This window comes from Eremothecium cymbalariae, chromosome 2 (genome assembly GCF_000235365.1).
Source record: "Eremothecium cymbalariae DBVPG#7215 chromosome 2, complete sequence".
Taxonomy (NCBI): Eukaryota; Fungi; Ascomycota; class Saccharomycetes; order Saccharomycetales; family Saccharomycetaceae; genus Eremothecium; species Eremothecium cymbalariae.
This window is the reverse complement of record NC_016450.1, coordinates 775,306-788,387: the sequence shown is the minus strand read 5'-3', so window position 1 is coordinate 788,387 and position 13,082 is coordinate 775,306. Positions and strand designations below refer to the sequence as shown.

At 39.7% G+C, this 13,082-nt stretch overlaps 7 protein-coding genes across 7 annotated transcripts; 3 read left to right on the top strand and 4 right to left on the bottom strand.

The window, feature by feature from the left end:
- Positions 1 to 395: 395 nt before the first annotated feature.
- On the top strand, positions 396 to 1,865 carry MET7 (tetrahydrofolate synthase; the record flags this gene model as incomplete). The annotated part of the gene is made up of 1 exon (XM_003644906.1): positions 396 to 1,865. One exon carries the CDS (start codon positions 396 to 398, stop codon positions 1,863 to 1,865), a length of 1,470 nt encoding a protein of 489 aa, XP_003644954.1.
- Positions 1,866 to 1,953: 88 nt separating this feature from the next.
- SSP2 (Ssp2p) lies at positions 1,954 to 3,081 on the bottom strand (the record flags this gene model as incomplete). The annotated part of the gene is made up of 1 exon (XM_003644905.1): positions 1,954 to 3,081. The coding sequence occupies one exon, from the start codon at positions 3,079 to 3,081 to the stop codon at positions 1,954 to 1,956; it is 1,128 nt and encodes a 375-aa protein (XP_003644953.1).
- Positions 3,082 to 3,818: 737 nt separating this feature from the next.
- Positions 3,819 to 5,837, bottom strand: PUS7 (pseudouridine synthase PUS7; the record flags this gene model as incomplete). Its single annotated transcript, XM_003644904.1, has 1 exon — positions 3,819 to 5,837. One exon carries the CDS (start codon positions 5,835 to 5,837, stop codon positions 3,819 to 3,821), a length of 2,019 nt encoding a protein of 672 aa, XP_003644952.1.
- A 227-nt stretch (positions 5,838 to 6,064) lies between these two features.
- On the top strand, positions 6,065 to 7,345 carry PRP46 (mRNA splicing protein PRP46; the record flags this gene model as incomplete). Its single annotated transcript, XM_003644903.1, has 1 exon — positions 6,065 to 7,345. The coding sequence occupies one exon, from the start codon at positions 6,065 to 6,067 to the stop codon at positions 7,343 to 7,345; it is 1,281 nt and encodes a 426-aa protein (XP_003644951.1).
- Positions 7,346 to 7,539: 194 nt separating this feature from the next.
- On the top strand, positions 7,540 to 8,847 carry ESA1 (NuA4 histone acetyltransferase complex catalytic subunit ESA1; the record flags this gene model as incomplete). Its single annotated transcript, XM_003644902.1, has 1 exon — positions 7,540 to 8,847. One exon carries the CDS (start codon positions 7,540 to 7,542, stop codon positions 8,845 to 8,847), a length of 1,308 nt encoding a protein of 435 aa, XP_003644950.1.
- A 37-nt stretch (positions 8,848 to 8,884) lies between these two features.
- On the bottom strand, positions 8,885 to 9,940 carry RRD2 (peptidylprolyl isomerase RRD2; the record flags this gene model as incomplete). Its single annotated transcript, XM_003644901.1, has 1 exon — positions 8,885 to 9,940. The coding sequence occupies one exon, from the start codon at positions 9,938 to 9,940 to the stop codon at positions 8,885 to 8,887; it is 1,056 nt and encodes a 351-aa protein (XP_003644949.1).
- Positions 9,941 to 10,201: 261 nt separating this feature from the next.
- Positions 10,202 to 11,569, bottom strand: DGA1 (diacylglycerol O-acyltransferase; the record flags this gene model as incomplete). Its single annotated transcript, XM_003644900.1, has 1 exon — positions 10,202 to 11,569. The coding sequence occupies one exon, from the start codon at positions 11,567 to 11,569 to the stop codon at positions 10,202 to 10,204; it is 1,368 nt and encodes a 455-aa protein (XP_003644948.1).
- Positions 11,570 to 13,082: the final 1,513 nt, after the last annotated feature.

Sequence of the window (13,082 nt, the reverse complement as noted above, 5' to 3'; positions counted from 1 at the left end):
TATTATCGAATTACCTCAACAACACAAACCCCTCCTTATCCTCAAATCTTGATCCAGTTTTGACTTTATATTATAACCCACAGAGCCCGATTGATCACAACTGCATAATGTTTCGATCAACAGAAACTTTGATGGCCCTTTGAGATGCCCTTAATTCCCCCTCTACAGGAGATATAAATAAAGCCTTCAATGGCGATTCTGGATGTCATCTTTTGATACGATTAATGTGTTTGGGTGTAAGAAATGTTGGAAAGGATAGATTTGATGAACAGTTATTGATCGTGTGTTGTCAATACAGCTGTGTGGGGCTGTTTTGGGTTTGGGTTGGCAGCTGTTTTCCAGGTTTGTCGTTATTAGGAGTCATTGAGTTCGTAGTTGAGGGAACTTGGTAGTTCATGAGTTTGAGATTACTTAGCAGCATGTCGACTGGAAGAAGTTATCAGGATGCGATCAGATGTCTGAATGGGTTGCAGTCTAACTATGCTAGTATTATGGCAGCTAGGACATCTGGAAAGCGTAAGAATGTGGAGAGTCTGGTTGAGATGCGGAGGTGGTCAAAACAACTTGGTTATGATGTTGAAAGTTTTAATGATTTGAATATAATTCACATTACGGGGACCAAGGGGAAGGGGTCTACGGCTGCGTTTACGCAGTCAATTCTGTTAGAGTATGAGGATAAGATAGGGAAGGTTGGGTTGTTCACTTCGCCACACCTGAGGACTGTTAGAGAGAGGATTGCGATCAATGGGAGACCAATTTCGGAGGAGAAGTTTGCTAAATTCTTTTTTGAGGTGTGGGACCGATTGGATGGTACGAGCGTTGAACAGGAGCAGTGTGGGAACGTCAAACCTGGGTATTTTAAGTTTTTGACGTTATTATCTTTTCATGTTTTTATGCAAGAACGATGCAATGTGTGTGTTTATGAGGTGGGGATTGGTGGTGCGTATGACAGTACCAATATTGTTGAGAAACCGGTTGCTTGTGGGGTATCGATATTAGGTATCGATCATACTAAAGTGTTAGGTGATAGAATTGAGGATATTGCATGGAATAAAGGTGGGATTTTCAAGACTGCTGCGCCTGCATTTACCATTGAAAAGCAGCCCCCAGAGGGATTTCAAGTGTTGAAGGATCGTGCTGCTGAGAGACACACATCATTACAAGTTGTTCCTAATTTAAACAAGTTGAAAGATTTTCAATTAGGTATTGCTGGCGAATTCCAGGTTACAAATGCTTCGCTAGCTGTCGCTCTGTCCAATGAGTGTCTAAAGAAATTTAATATCCATTCTGGTTTGACAAATTTGAGGGCAGATAGCGAATTGCCAGATAAGTTTGTAAAGGGATTAAAATCCGCAAAATGGGAAGGCCGTTGCCAAACAGTCAGAGATGGAAATGTCACCTGGTATATTGATGGAGCACATACAAAAGAAAGTATCGTCGCATCTTCTAATTGGTTCAAGACTACTGTTGTCAATTCACCAAATAAAAAGATTTTGTTGTTTAACCAACAAACGCGGGACGCAAAGGTTCTTCTTACCTATCTATTTAACACGTTAGGTTCTGATATAAAACTATCTCAAGCTATCTTTACTACTAATATCACCTGGAAATCGGGTTCATTTAGTCCCGATTTGGTTTCCATGAACACTGATCAAAATTTTATAGATGAATTAGTAGCCCAAAAGGCTCTTTTTACTGCATGGAACAATTTGACTGGAGATTTAGATTCAGAACGGGCTATTGTTTCCAAAAATATAGAATCTGCTGTAGAAATCATTAGATCTATCAGTCAACCCGTTGATGTCTTTGTCACTGGATCTTTGCACTTAGTTGGCGGTTTGTTGGTGGTTCTTGATGGGAAATAAATGGTTTATGATATATAACCTTTTATTATTATAAACGTTTTTATTATTTTGTATATTTATTAAGTGGATAAACCAGGCGTTCAATTCTTTATACATGAACACAAGGTTTATCTGTGATATCTTTGCCATATCCAATAGTCCATGTATCAGCATATTTACGATTCAACGGCGAATTAATATTCTTATATGCTTGCAACGCATCAACTGCAGTCTTAATATCAAAAAAGTTAATTTGAACACATAGCTTTCTTGAAATCATCGGCGAAATATCTAAAATGTCCCCAAACTGACCAAAGTCGTTTTTCAAATCTTGGATATTCAAATCACAAATATGTGATCTGGGTGATGGGTAATGACAAGTGGAATGCTTTGGGTTCCTGCTGCCTTGTTTCTTCAACAATAAACAGCGGCTAGAAGGTGTGTAAACGTTAAGGCTGTCTTTATGTGTATTAAGCGAGGCTTCAAAGTTTTCACTCAACGATTGGATGCCCCATTTTGGCCGTAAATGAACACCGTTGATTTGGAAGACCGCATGTCGTCCATATTCCATGAAGTGTTGAGCATCTTCTGGACTAAGAAACTCGAGCTCAACGGACTTTAGTTGATTACTCTCCTTTCTGTACTGAGGCGCAATGTGCTTAAGTGGACCACCTTGAACTTGATTCAACACACTCTTTAAACCGGTGCCGTTTGGAAAGTCACGTATCACAACTAAATTTCTATCCTGGAGTCCAGATTCCAACCATTCGGAATCTTCATCTTCGGAAGAGGAATTAATCAGAAGTTTTCCTAGGACAGGATCATAATCACCGTCATATTTTAATTGTGGAACGCTTGATTCATCTTCATCAGAAATTTCATGAGAATGGTGCTTTCTGATCAGAAGAGATTCCCTTGATTTATTGGTGTCAAGATATATTTTTGTTCCGCTTTTTGTGTGAATCTTTCCTATTAACATCTTCTTTGTATAAGGAACTACCGGTACTTCATTATTATCCTGGTTTTCCGCCTTGTTCACTGTCTTTTCAGTCCTATTGCTGGCCTTTAAATATGACCTGGCCAACTTTCTTAAGCCAAATCGTTCCTTCTCTTTACTAGAAATTGAATTGGTGGAACTATTGCCGCTCATTAACGATGCAATTGATAACATCTTACTCCTTAGTGAATCGTTATCTTTGGTGGAATAGTTTTCTAAGAGTGTTCCTTGTGATGTCATTTTAATTTCTCAAATCCTGAGGGTTTCTGGTTATATTAATGAAGAAGGTATAGTTTAGCAGTAATCCTACTTTCTTTGATATTCAACTGTGTCTGTCACTTGTTGTTTCTGTGCCAAAAATGGTACTTGACAGAATGCACTATTTAAAACGAGTTTCATGTTTAAGAATTTTGCCTTTAAATAGTTTTTGCAGGTCTGTAGCTTAGTTTAAAGAGAAGAAGGTTTTGTGTTGTAGAGACAGACGTCAGTAATTAGGTTCGCGTCAGTAAGACATAACCGAGTTGTGCGATCAGCTATTTGACAGCAAGCGAAAGCATAATCAACATTTAGGACTGAGATAGCATATATATCATAATATGAATTTTTAGGAAAATATATCCATATAGCTTTAAGGAATTTAAATGATTATTCATTTTCATGTGTTGGTTGGTTACGTTCTTAAATTCACTGACATTTATACGATTATATAATCATACGATTAAAACGTATCTACAACAACTTTAAAAAACCATACATAGCGAAATCGTTGATAAATTAAATAAAGAGGTGACTAGTTATGTGAATACAAGATACCAAGTAGTATTCTTGTATGTATTCGTTTTTCTCATGCTGGTAACATAATATTTTATTAAATTTTCGATTTTTATTTTTTGCAGGAAAGAATGCATTAACTATATTATATATACAAGTTTTCATCAATAACTGCGTAAAGATGAGGAGAAAATCCTCCCGTAAAGTTAATATTTGACACTACACATGTCACCACGGCGTGAAGTTTCGAGTTTCATCAATTCACGTAATGCCATAGTAGCATAAGCAGAGACTCCCAATTTGAATTTCAAGATAACAGCGACCTTTTGTCCTCCTTTTTCTGGAACAAATCTATCTAGCTTATCCTTCATGTAGTTTCTACCATTGTCCCTGGCTCTCTTGTTGAGCAAAATCTCAAAGTCAGTGTTGATTAACTGCTGGGTATCCTCGCTATACTTTACGACACGATAATCAACATTCTCAGGTTTTTGAATAATGTGTCTGTAAGACCCTGAAAGTGAAAAGTCCCGTACTTTTCTTCTCATATTATCTGGGTCCAAGTTATCCTTTGCCATAATATCGGAATATAAGTTGCGCAAAGTTTCATTCGTAGGGTATAAAACATCAAAACCTGGGGTAGGCAATACAACATCATCAATTGCATAATTCCCCGAATCGACATCCTCCTGGGTAAGAGCCTTAGCCCTAACAAATTGAGACTCCCTTAGGTCCTCCGAAAACTCAGTTTCAAGTTCATCTTCGCTGTTAGAAGCCAGAGGTGTTTCCTGAACAGAATTATCTAGAACTAAATCACCAACGACAACATTCAAACCGTAGAGTTCAATTCGCTTGCTAACAATAGTGTTCCAGACGTAGCTTTGATACGCATGTACATACATTGTTCTCAAGTTCCTTGGAATTTTCATCACTGCAGTATAATACGCCGCTTCTGAATAATCACCATTTTCATCAGCAGATTGATTTGTTAACGCATGCAATATAGAATTTTCGGCCAAGCATTGGCGAGGCATAGCAGCCAAAGCAGCTTTAGGGTCCTTTTCCTGAGCCCAGATTTTTCTAGCCTCTTTGGATTTTGGTAAAACGTTTTCTTGCTCTGCCAAAATCAATTCCGCTGCACGTTTCCAGTTTTCAACCAATAACTCCCTACCAATCTCATGTGTCGACACACTGAAAGTTCCAAACCTTTGCATACCGAAATAATTGATAAAACCTTTATCAATTAAGGATGAACAACCGGCTTCCAAAATATCTTTCACTTGCATGGAACTATTTTCGTCAACAACTACGTCCCTTATCACAATTACAAACTCATTTCCTTTAAGATCTCCCAAATTCAATGGTTGGTCTTCAAATTTGAACCCACCAACAGTGATCCCTTTCAATGTCCTATTTAGCGAGTTCAATCTATCCAACCCTAACTTGGAAATACAAAGTCTTTGACAAGTAACTGCTCTACGATCTTTAGTGCCAGAATACCTAATTGTTCTTGTTGGGACTCTTAGAAACTTAGCAATTGTATTTACAACGTCCATAGTATCTTTGTTTTCCTTATAGACAGTAAAGTGGATATAGTTCTTAGCTGGACCATAGCCCCAGTTCACAACCCCATTTGCATCCTTAGTCTGTTCATTTAATTGCTCCTTGTTAACACGAGAATTTCTATGAGACAAAGCGATGTTCAACGTGTTACAACCAGAAGTAACCGATTCCAACTCATTATTAAACGCTTTACGAAGCAGCTGATGAATCCTCGTTCTTGTAGCCTTATCTTCAAAACTCTTAATAGTCTCCATCTTGGTACCAGTTCGATATACTTCTTCAATCTTAGTAACATCCTCCTCTCCCAATAGCTCTACCAATTGACTTCTTACTTCATCTTCAATTTTGAATTCTTGTCTCTTAATGGCTTCTGCCTTCTGCTGTTCCTTCAACGCATCAGAAGAAAGTTTTTCTTTCTTTGCCAACTTAAACCCATTATCAACTAAATAAACAACAGATCCATCATTAGATATCTCATTGACCAAGAAGTCTGAATACCTTTGCTTTATTTGACCTTTAAACCCCGGCTGATCATGTGACAGAAAATATGTGATACCCACATCTGCCTCTTTAATACCCTCAGAGGTCACAATTTTAGCCCTTTTAACACCAGAATCATGATTCTCAATTTCCGCAGATCGCTTTGGATGACATTCTTCAGACATTATGCTAACTATTAACCTTGAAGTTGTATTATCCAACGTTATATATATCTTGATGAACTAACTGTTTGCGACCAAAAATGGGAACTTGAAGGTTGAAAAATTTCCACAACATTTTAAAAGCTCATCAGCGAATTATAACGTTTATAGTGACGACATCTACACCACCAGACACACTCATCATTGCATTTGGATAGTATAGGGGCTGTTTTGAGCATTAAAGTCTCGTCATGACCGATAATTTCGATGAATTATACATGAATTTGAGGTGGCGTAACCAGTTTGGGAATATGAGTGTGCTGCCAAGACATGTTCAACAAGAAATAGACTGTAGCAAAGGAGTTTTACAGCGATATGATGAATTCCAACAGCAGCTGAAGCGTGGGCAGCTGAATGAGACAACCAGCTTGGTTAAATTTGATAGCGGAAGTCAAAAATCGGCTCAGTTGCTTGATAAAGTGTATCAGGAACAAGCAGGTAGTAATATTCTAGGCAGACAGCAACAAGTTCTTCTACAGAGACCAGACTGGCATGCGCCTTGGAAGCTGATGAGGGTCATCAATGGCCACCGAGGGTGGGTTCGATGTGTGAAGGTTGATCCAGTAGATAATGAATGGTTTGCAACCGGGAGTAATGATTCTACTATCAAAGTTTGGGATCTTGCCTCAGGGAAGCTGAAGGTGACACTACAAGGGCATATAATGACCGTAAAAGATATTGCAATATCTACCAGACATCCATACATGTTTTCAGCCAGTGAAGATAAACTGGTGAAATGCTGGGATTTGGAAAAAAATATGGTAATTAGGGACTTCTATGGAACGCTATCAGGGGTTTATTCTGTAGATGTACACCCAACGTTGGATCTGATTGTATCTGCAGGAAGGGATTCTGTGGTTCGTATATGGGATATCAGAAGTCGAACCTGTGTAATGACACTAGCAGGCCATAAAGGACCTATAAATAAGGCAAGGTGTCTAGCGGTAGATCCTCAAGTTGTAAGTTGTTCTACTGATGCGACAGTAAGACTCTGGGATATTACCGCGGGCAAAACTATAAAGACGTTAACGCATCATAAAAGAAATGTGAGGGATATTACGTTCAATCCCGCCGAATTCTCGTTCACAACTGCGTGCACAGACGATATAAGATCCTGGATGCTCCCAAAGGGCCAGCTACTAACGAATTTCCAGTCCGATTCTCTTGGCATTATTAACTCTCTCTCTTGTAACCAAGATGGCGTATTATTTGCTGGAAGCGATGATGGCCATCTTTCTTTCTTTGACTACAAAAGTGGACACAAGTACCAATCTACACAAACTATAGAGGTCCCTGGTTCCCTGGAGAGTGAAAGGGGCATCTTAGCTAGTTGTTTCGATGCTACAGGCTTGCGCCTAATTACTTGTGAAAGAGACAAGAGCATCAAAATATGGAATCAAGACGCTGATGCGTCGCCAGAAACGCATCCTTCACTTCCCTGGGATCCAACGATAGTCAGCCAAAGATTTTAGATCGCTTAAATATTGAGATATATAGGTGCTAACTCATTATTTTGTGCATTTTGTTGTATCTGCATTGTGGCAGGAAAGCACTCGTTTAGAGTTTATATAGAGAATTCTCAAATTTTCGAGCTAAAGGAAACAGAGTACAGAGTACCACTACGTCTTGACACTATGCTAGAGTAACAGACAACCTTAGGCAAAATATGGCTAATGAGGAGGAGAAAGAACTTGGAATTTCTAAATACATAGAGGATGTTGATGATGTTGTTATTGGTTGCAAGTGCTGGGTTGAAAAAGATGGAGAACAACGTTTAGCAGAAATTTTATCAATCAGCAACAGAAGACAACCTCCAAAGTTTTATGTTCATTATGAAGACTTCAACAAGAGATTGGATGAGTGGATTTTATCTTCGAGGATAAATTTTAAACGAGAAGTGACATATCCCAAACCAAAAGATCCAGATGAAAAGAAGAAGAAGAAACAGAAGAAGAGTACAACTCCGCAAGTTATAGAGGGAGAGACTCCCGATGAAGCAGATATTATGGATTTAGAGAACTTGAATGTTCAAGGTTTACGAGATGAAGGAATAAGTAGAGACGATGAGCTCAAAAAGTTGAGGACTTCCGGCTCTATGACACAGAATCCGCATGAAGTGGCTCGGGTGAGAAATTTAAGCAAGATAATTATGGGGAAACATGAGATAGAGCCATGGTATTTTTCCCCATATCCCATCGAACTTACCGATGAAGATGTGGTATACATTGATGATTTTTCGTTGCAGTATTTTGGATCCAAAAAGCAATATGAAAGGTATAGAACTAAGTGTACTCTACGACATCCTCCAGGAAATGAGATTTACCGAGATGACTACATTTCATTTTTTGAAATAGATGGTAGGAAACAAAGAACGTGGTGCAGAAACCTATGTCTGTTATCAAAGCTATTCTTAGATCATAAAACATTATACTATGATGTTGATCCGTTCCTATTTTATTGTATGACCCATAGAGATGATTTGGGACATCATTTAGTTGGTTACTTTTCCAAGGAAAAGGAATCTGCAGACGGTTATAACGTTGCATGCATCTTAACATTACCTCAATACCAAAGAATGGGTTATGGCCGCCTGCTAATCGAGTTTTCGTATGAGTTATCTAAAAAGGAAAACAAAGTTGGATCCCCAGAAAAACCGTTATCTGATCTGGGACTCCTTTCGTATAGAGCATATTGGTCGGATACATTAATCAAATTACTAGTAGAAAACGGATCTGAAGTTACGATTGATGAAATCAGCAACATGACTTCTATGACCACAACAGATATATTGCACACTGCAAAAGCTTTGAATATTCTGCTATATTACAAGGGCCAACATATACTTTTCCTCAATGAAGATGTATTGCTGCAATATGAAAAGTTGCTGGCCAAGAAGAAAAGGTCAATAAACCCCGAAAGGTTGATGTGGAAACCGCCTGTTTTTACCGCGTCTCAATTAAGATTTGCTTGGTAATAATTATATATCTCAAATACAAACAGTAGCTGATCTTCTAATCAAATGGAAGTGGCTTGCCCCTTCTCCTATTTAGTTCGGTTGCAGCGATAGCACTTGGTATTGGGATCCCACAACAATCGCCCCATCCTCCATGCGAATGGGAAATACAATGGGCATCATCAGTTGCACCATCTCTTGGCGCAGAGACATTTTCAGGACCAGGTAGAAATGTTGAAAAGAAGAAATGCTGCATGATTGGAAGCTTGCCCAATACTTCAGCTTTATACATCTTCACCATACCCTCTGCAACCTTAGACCAAGTTCTCACACCGCTAATATCGTCCAGCATAGGAGAATGCCATCTTAACGATGCAGTAGTTTTCACTTTGTTTATAAATGCTACGCACTCAAAATACATGTACCTTTTTTCAAATACTTCTACAATCTCAGGATTGTGAATTGATTTAGGCTTCAAGTGCTTATGAGTTGTCAATTGGAATGCCCCAAATAAGAACGGAAGGAAGTGGTAGTCATCCAAACCCCATACACCGTGCGACCCTGCAGGCTCCAACCAGTATTTGGTCTCCAATAATCGCATCACGTCAAGATACTTTATAAACACCTTCAACACAAGATTAACTTTATCAGCATCACTTAAAACAGAATAGTGCGTCAACCCATAAAGAAAACATATAAAATTTAATTCATGCCCGGATCCATAATCAATTCTTTTGCGGTCACCCCATGACTCCGTAAAGTATACTGCTAACTCCTCAACCTGTTCATCCGTTAATTCAGAACTCAAAGACGATATTAGCTCCTTTGTTGTCTCCCTAACCTCATCATAAAAATCACGAAACTCTACTTTGCCAAATCTTGAAGTGCCCTTATCCTGTACAACCGGATGTTTATCAACTATCTTAGCAACTGTATCCAATAATGCACATAGATTCTCTATCTGACTGCTGATCGGTTGTTCGTAAGCTGCATTCTCTTTACCATTTACAGCTTCACCAAGTTGCGTGACAAAAGACACCACAGACTCATAGGTCTCTGAATTCAACCACTTCTGCAAATCATCTTCAGTCAACAACCTTTTTTGAACTACCATCCTGGGACCGTCTCTTGCAACAACGTCTTAACTGTTTGCAGCTGAGTGACCGTTTCTTGAGTGAGAGGGTCACTAGCGTAAAGGAAAACGACTCCCAAGAGTAATTTGAGATGACATAATCTCAAATATAAGACTGAAATCTGTCAAGCTTGTAAAGTAAAATAAAGAGCAGTCTCAGGTTATGATGACAGGTTAGATAGCATATCAGTATAAACTATAAGTGTGATCCATATATAATATATCTATATCTAGTTATAGATATCACTCTACGCACCGTAGGGTTTTATCATCAAAGCCAAACCGCTGCTTGTTTTCGTTAAAAACCTTTTGTATTTCAGAAATATACAACTTGTGATAATGATCGATCTCTTCCATAGTTGGATTGGCTCTTTTCTTTTCGATATATATTGGCCTCCCAACCACAACATTTATCGGATTCCTGAAAGGAATGAAACCAAAATCATAATTAAACATCCCACGAGCAAAAAAGAAAGGGATAGTGAAACCGTAAGTCTCCTTAACCCACAGTTGGAACTTGCGTAAATATGTTTCCTTCCCTGTATCTAGAATATTGTAGCAATCTGTTTCACCGAAGGCGTATATCGGAACCAAATTTACGTTTCCAGTTTCCAAGGCCAGCTTTACAAACCCTTTACGCTTTTCTAATATCAATTCCGTAGATCCCACCTTACTCAACAAGGCTTCCCGTGCGCCTCCTATAACAATCCCAACAGAGTAGTTTTGGTCTAGGACCTTCAAAACGTTTCTTCTGGATACAGATGTGCAGCCAAAAGCTAGCAAATAATCCCTGTATATAGGAATCTGGAACTGATTCACCAATGTACAGACGCAAACCGGAATACCTGGGAAGACTTTGGACCAGCCACAGCCTTCCGTGGCCATTGAACCAAACGCCCCTAGTGCAACAACACCGTGTGGATGGTACCCAAAGATATAACGCGGCCCACTAGCCACCATTCCTTTATTACGATTTTGCTTGCGCCTGATCGTAATAGTAACCTTGGTCGGCCAGATCCTGAACCTCAACAACTCCCCATGCTCCGCCTTCCCATTAGATGATGCCTCCGTGAACGTAGGCTCCAAATCAACCGTCTTATAAAGCTTAATCGGATAATACTGACAGTAGAATCTCCAAAGAGGCAACGACCTGAACCAATGAGAATACCTCTTAACCACATTTCCATTAGCAGGTGTCCTATCCAAAGCAAAGTATATAAAATAGGGTACCATCAACCACCACAAAAACGGATTCGCTAGAATAAACAACGAAAACACCAAGAAGTATAGAAAACACCCCGTATGCCAAGCAACTATCAGAGTCTGCAACCGCCTTTGAATAGGCATATGAAGTGGAGGGATATTAAACGACTGCCCAAAGAAATACATCCGCAAAACAGTATCATTAAGTTGTCCTCCCTCAGGATTGGTTTTGTCATACACCTTAAGTTGCAACAGTTCTTTTCTCAAGAATTCTGACGCACTCTGGCATTTGTCCTTCACTGTTTTTGTAACAGGATTATCCTTCCGACTATTATGCACACTTTTAGATACTTCTTTGCCAACTCTTTCATTGGTCCTCTGACTTAATTTTGGTGATCCATCTGTCATACCGTTTACCTGATTTGCCCTTAATAACTTAGAATACTGACTAATTCATTCCCAAGAACTACACAAATCTTGTTCCTCGCAGTCTTAATATATCATGTTATCTTCTATATTGCTATGATTAAAACATTCCATCCATCCCACTGGACGAATTTATCACGTGTTACCTCTGTGCGGAAAAGCTCCGAACGCTATGAGGCTAGTTTGTGGTTTCACCACGATTTAAGGCACGAAAGAGGCCTTGTTGCTAGTTCTTATCTTTTTACAGCTATCAATAGCCTCTGTGGTCATGAGTGGAGTTGTGAGGCTTATTTTATGTGCGTAGGCACACATAAATGTTGCTACAATTAAGCCATGACAGGCTTTAATGCGCTGACGCGGCTAAGGCATTATATTTTGGGTAATGCTCGAGCGATTCCAACGGTAGTAATTGACGATCCAGCAGGCTGTATGTACGTGTAGCTATAGAGGGTGGGGAGGGTGCCATGCAGTTAATTCGCAGAGTCGCGTGGCATTGGCTGACTGTATCAGCATATATAGTGTGATATTGCGCAGATTGACGAAACTTTTCGATGAAAATTTACCGAGGGCGGTGGTATGAAGTACGATGCAGGTTAACTGTTATCTGCATGTGTTGAGGGTGTTGGTTATGTGTGGTAGGGGTCTACAGATGCCAGTGCCGTATTTAGTACCGGTTGAGAGCTGGTTTTCTTGTGTACTACTCTCGTAAAAAGGATAGGAGGGCTTGAACAAAGAGTTTGTAGCTTAGTGGGCGTGTTTAGTCTAATATTGGAGGTGGGGGGCATCTTAGTCTTCTAGCAGATCAGGGATGTGGGTGGAGCTACGTTTAAACATGCGACATGGATAATTATATGATGGAACACGGCATATGTAGCCGCATTTGCAGGTACGGTGGCGATTCCGATGAGCTTAGATCTTGAAGCGCCAGGCAATGGTAAGCGGTCGATGGGCGGAGAAGGGCCTATCGGAAAGATGTTGCAAGTAATAATACGACAGAAGAGTACATAACGCTTATTTTAGGGGTCCTGGTTCGTTGGAGCCTAATCGTAGATTGTTGAAAGCGGCTTCTGCTGGTGCAGTTCTATTGCTTACGGAATATATATGAAATGACGAAGCAGGTGGTTATGAAGCAAAAGAGGTTATTAAGACAAATTAAGCGAAAAGCAACCACGTATAGCGCCTATTTCCCAGCCGTTTTGGTATCTTACGGCTTCTCATTGACAAGACGGTACAGCTGAGTAAGTAGTAACGTCACACACCTCAAAGATGTTGGTTGCTTATCAGCCAGGAGAGGTAACGACCAATAAAGAGTGGAGTAGGCAGGCTTCTCTACTGGCATTTTTCTGTGACAGAGACAGCAACACCAGATGCAGCAACATTATTGGCAGCTTCTTCATCACAATGCTAAGAAAGCTCGGCTGCCTAAGGCAGATTTGGGTCACCGGCACGCAGAGCAATGCAAAGGGCGGATTGCTGCAATTCTACTCTTATCAGA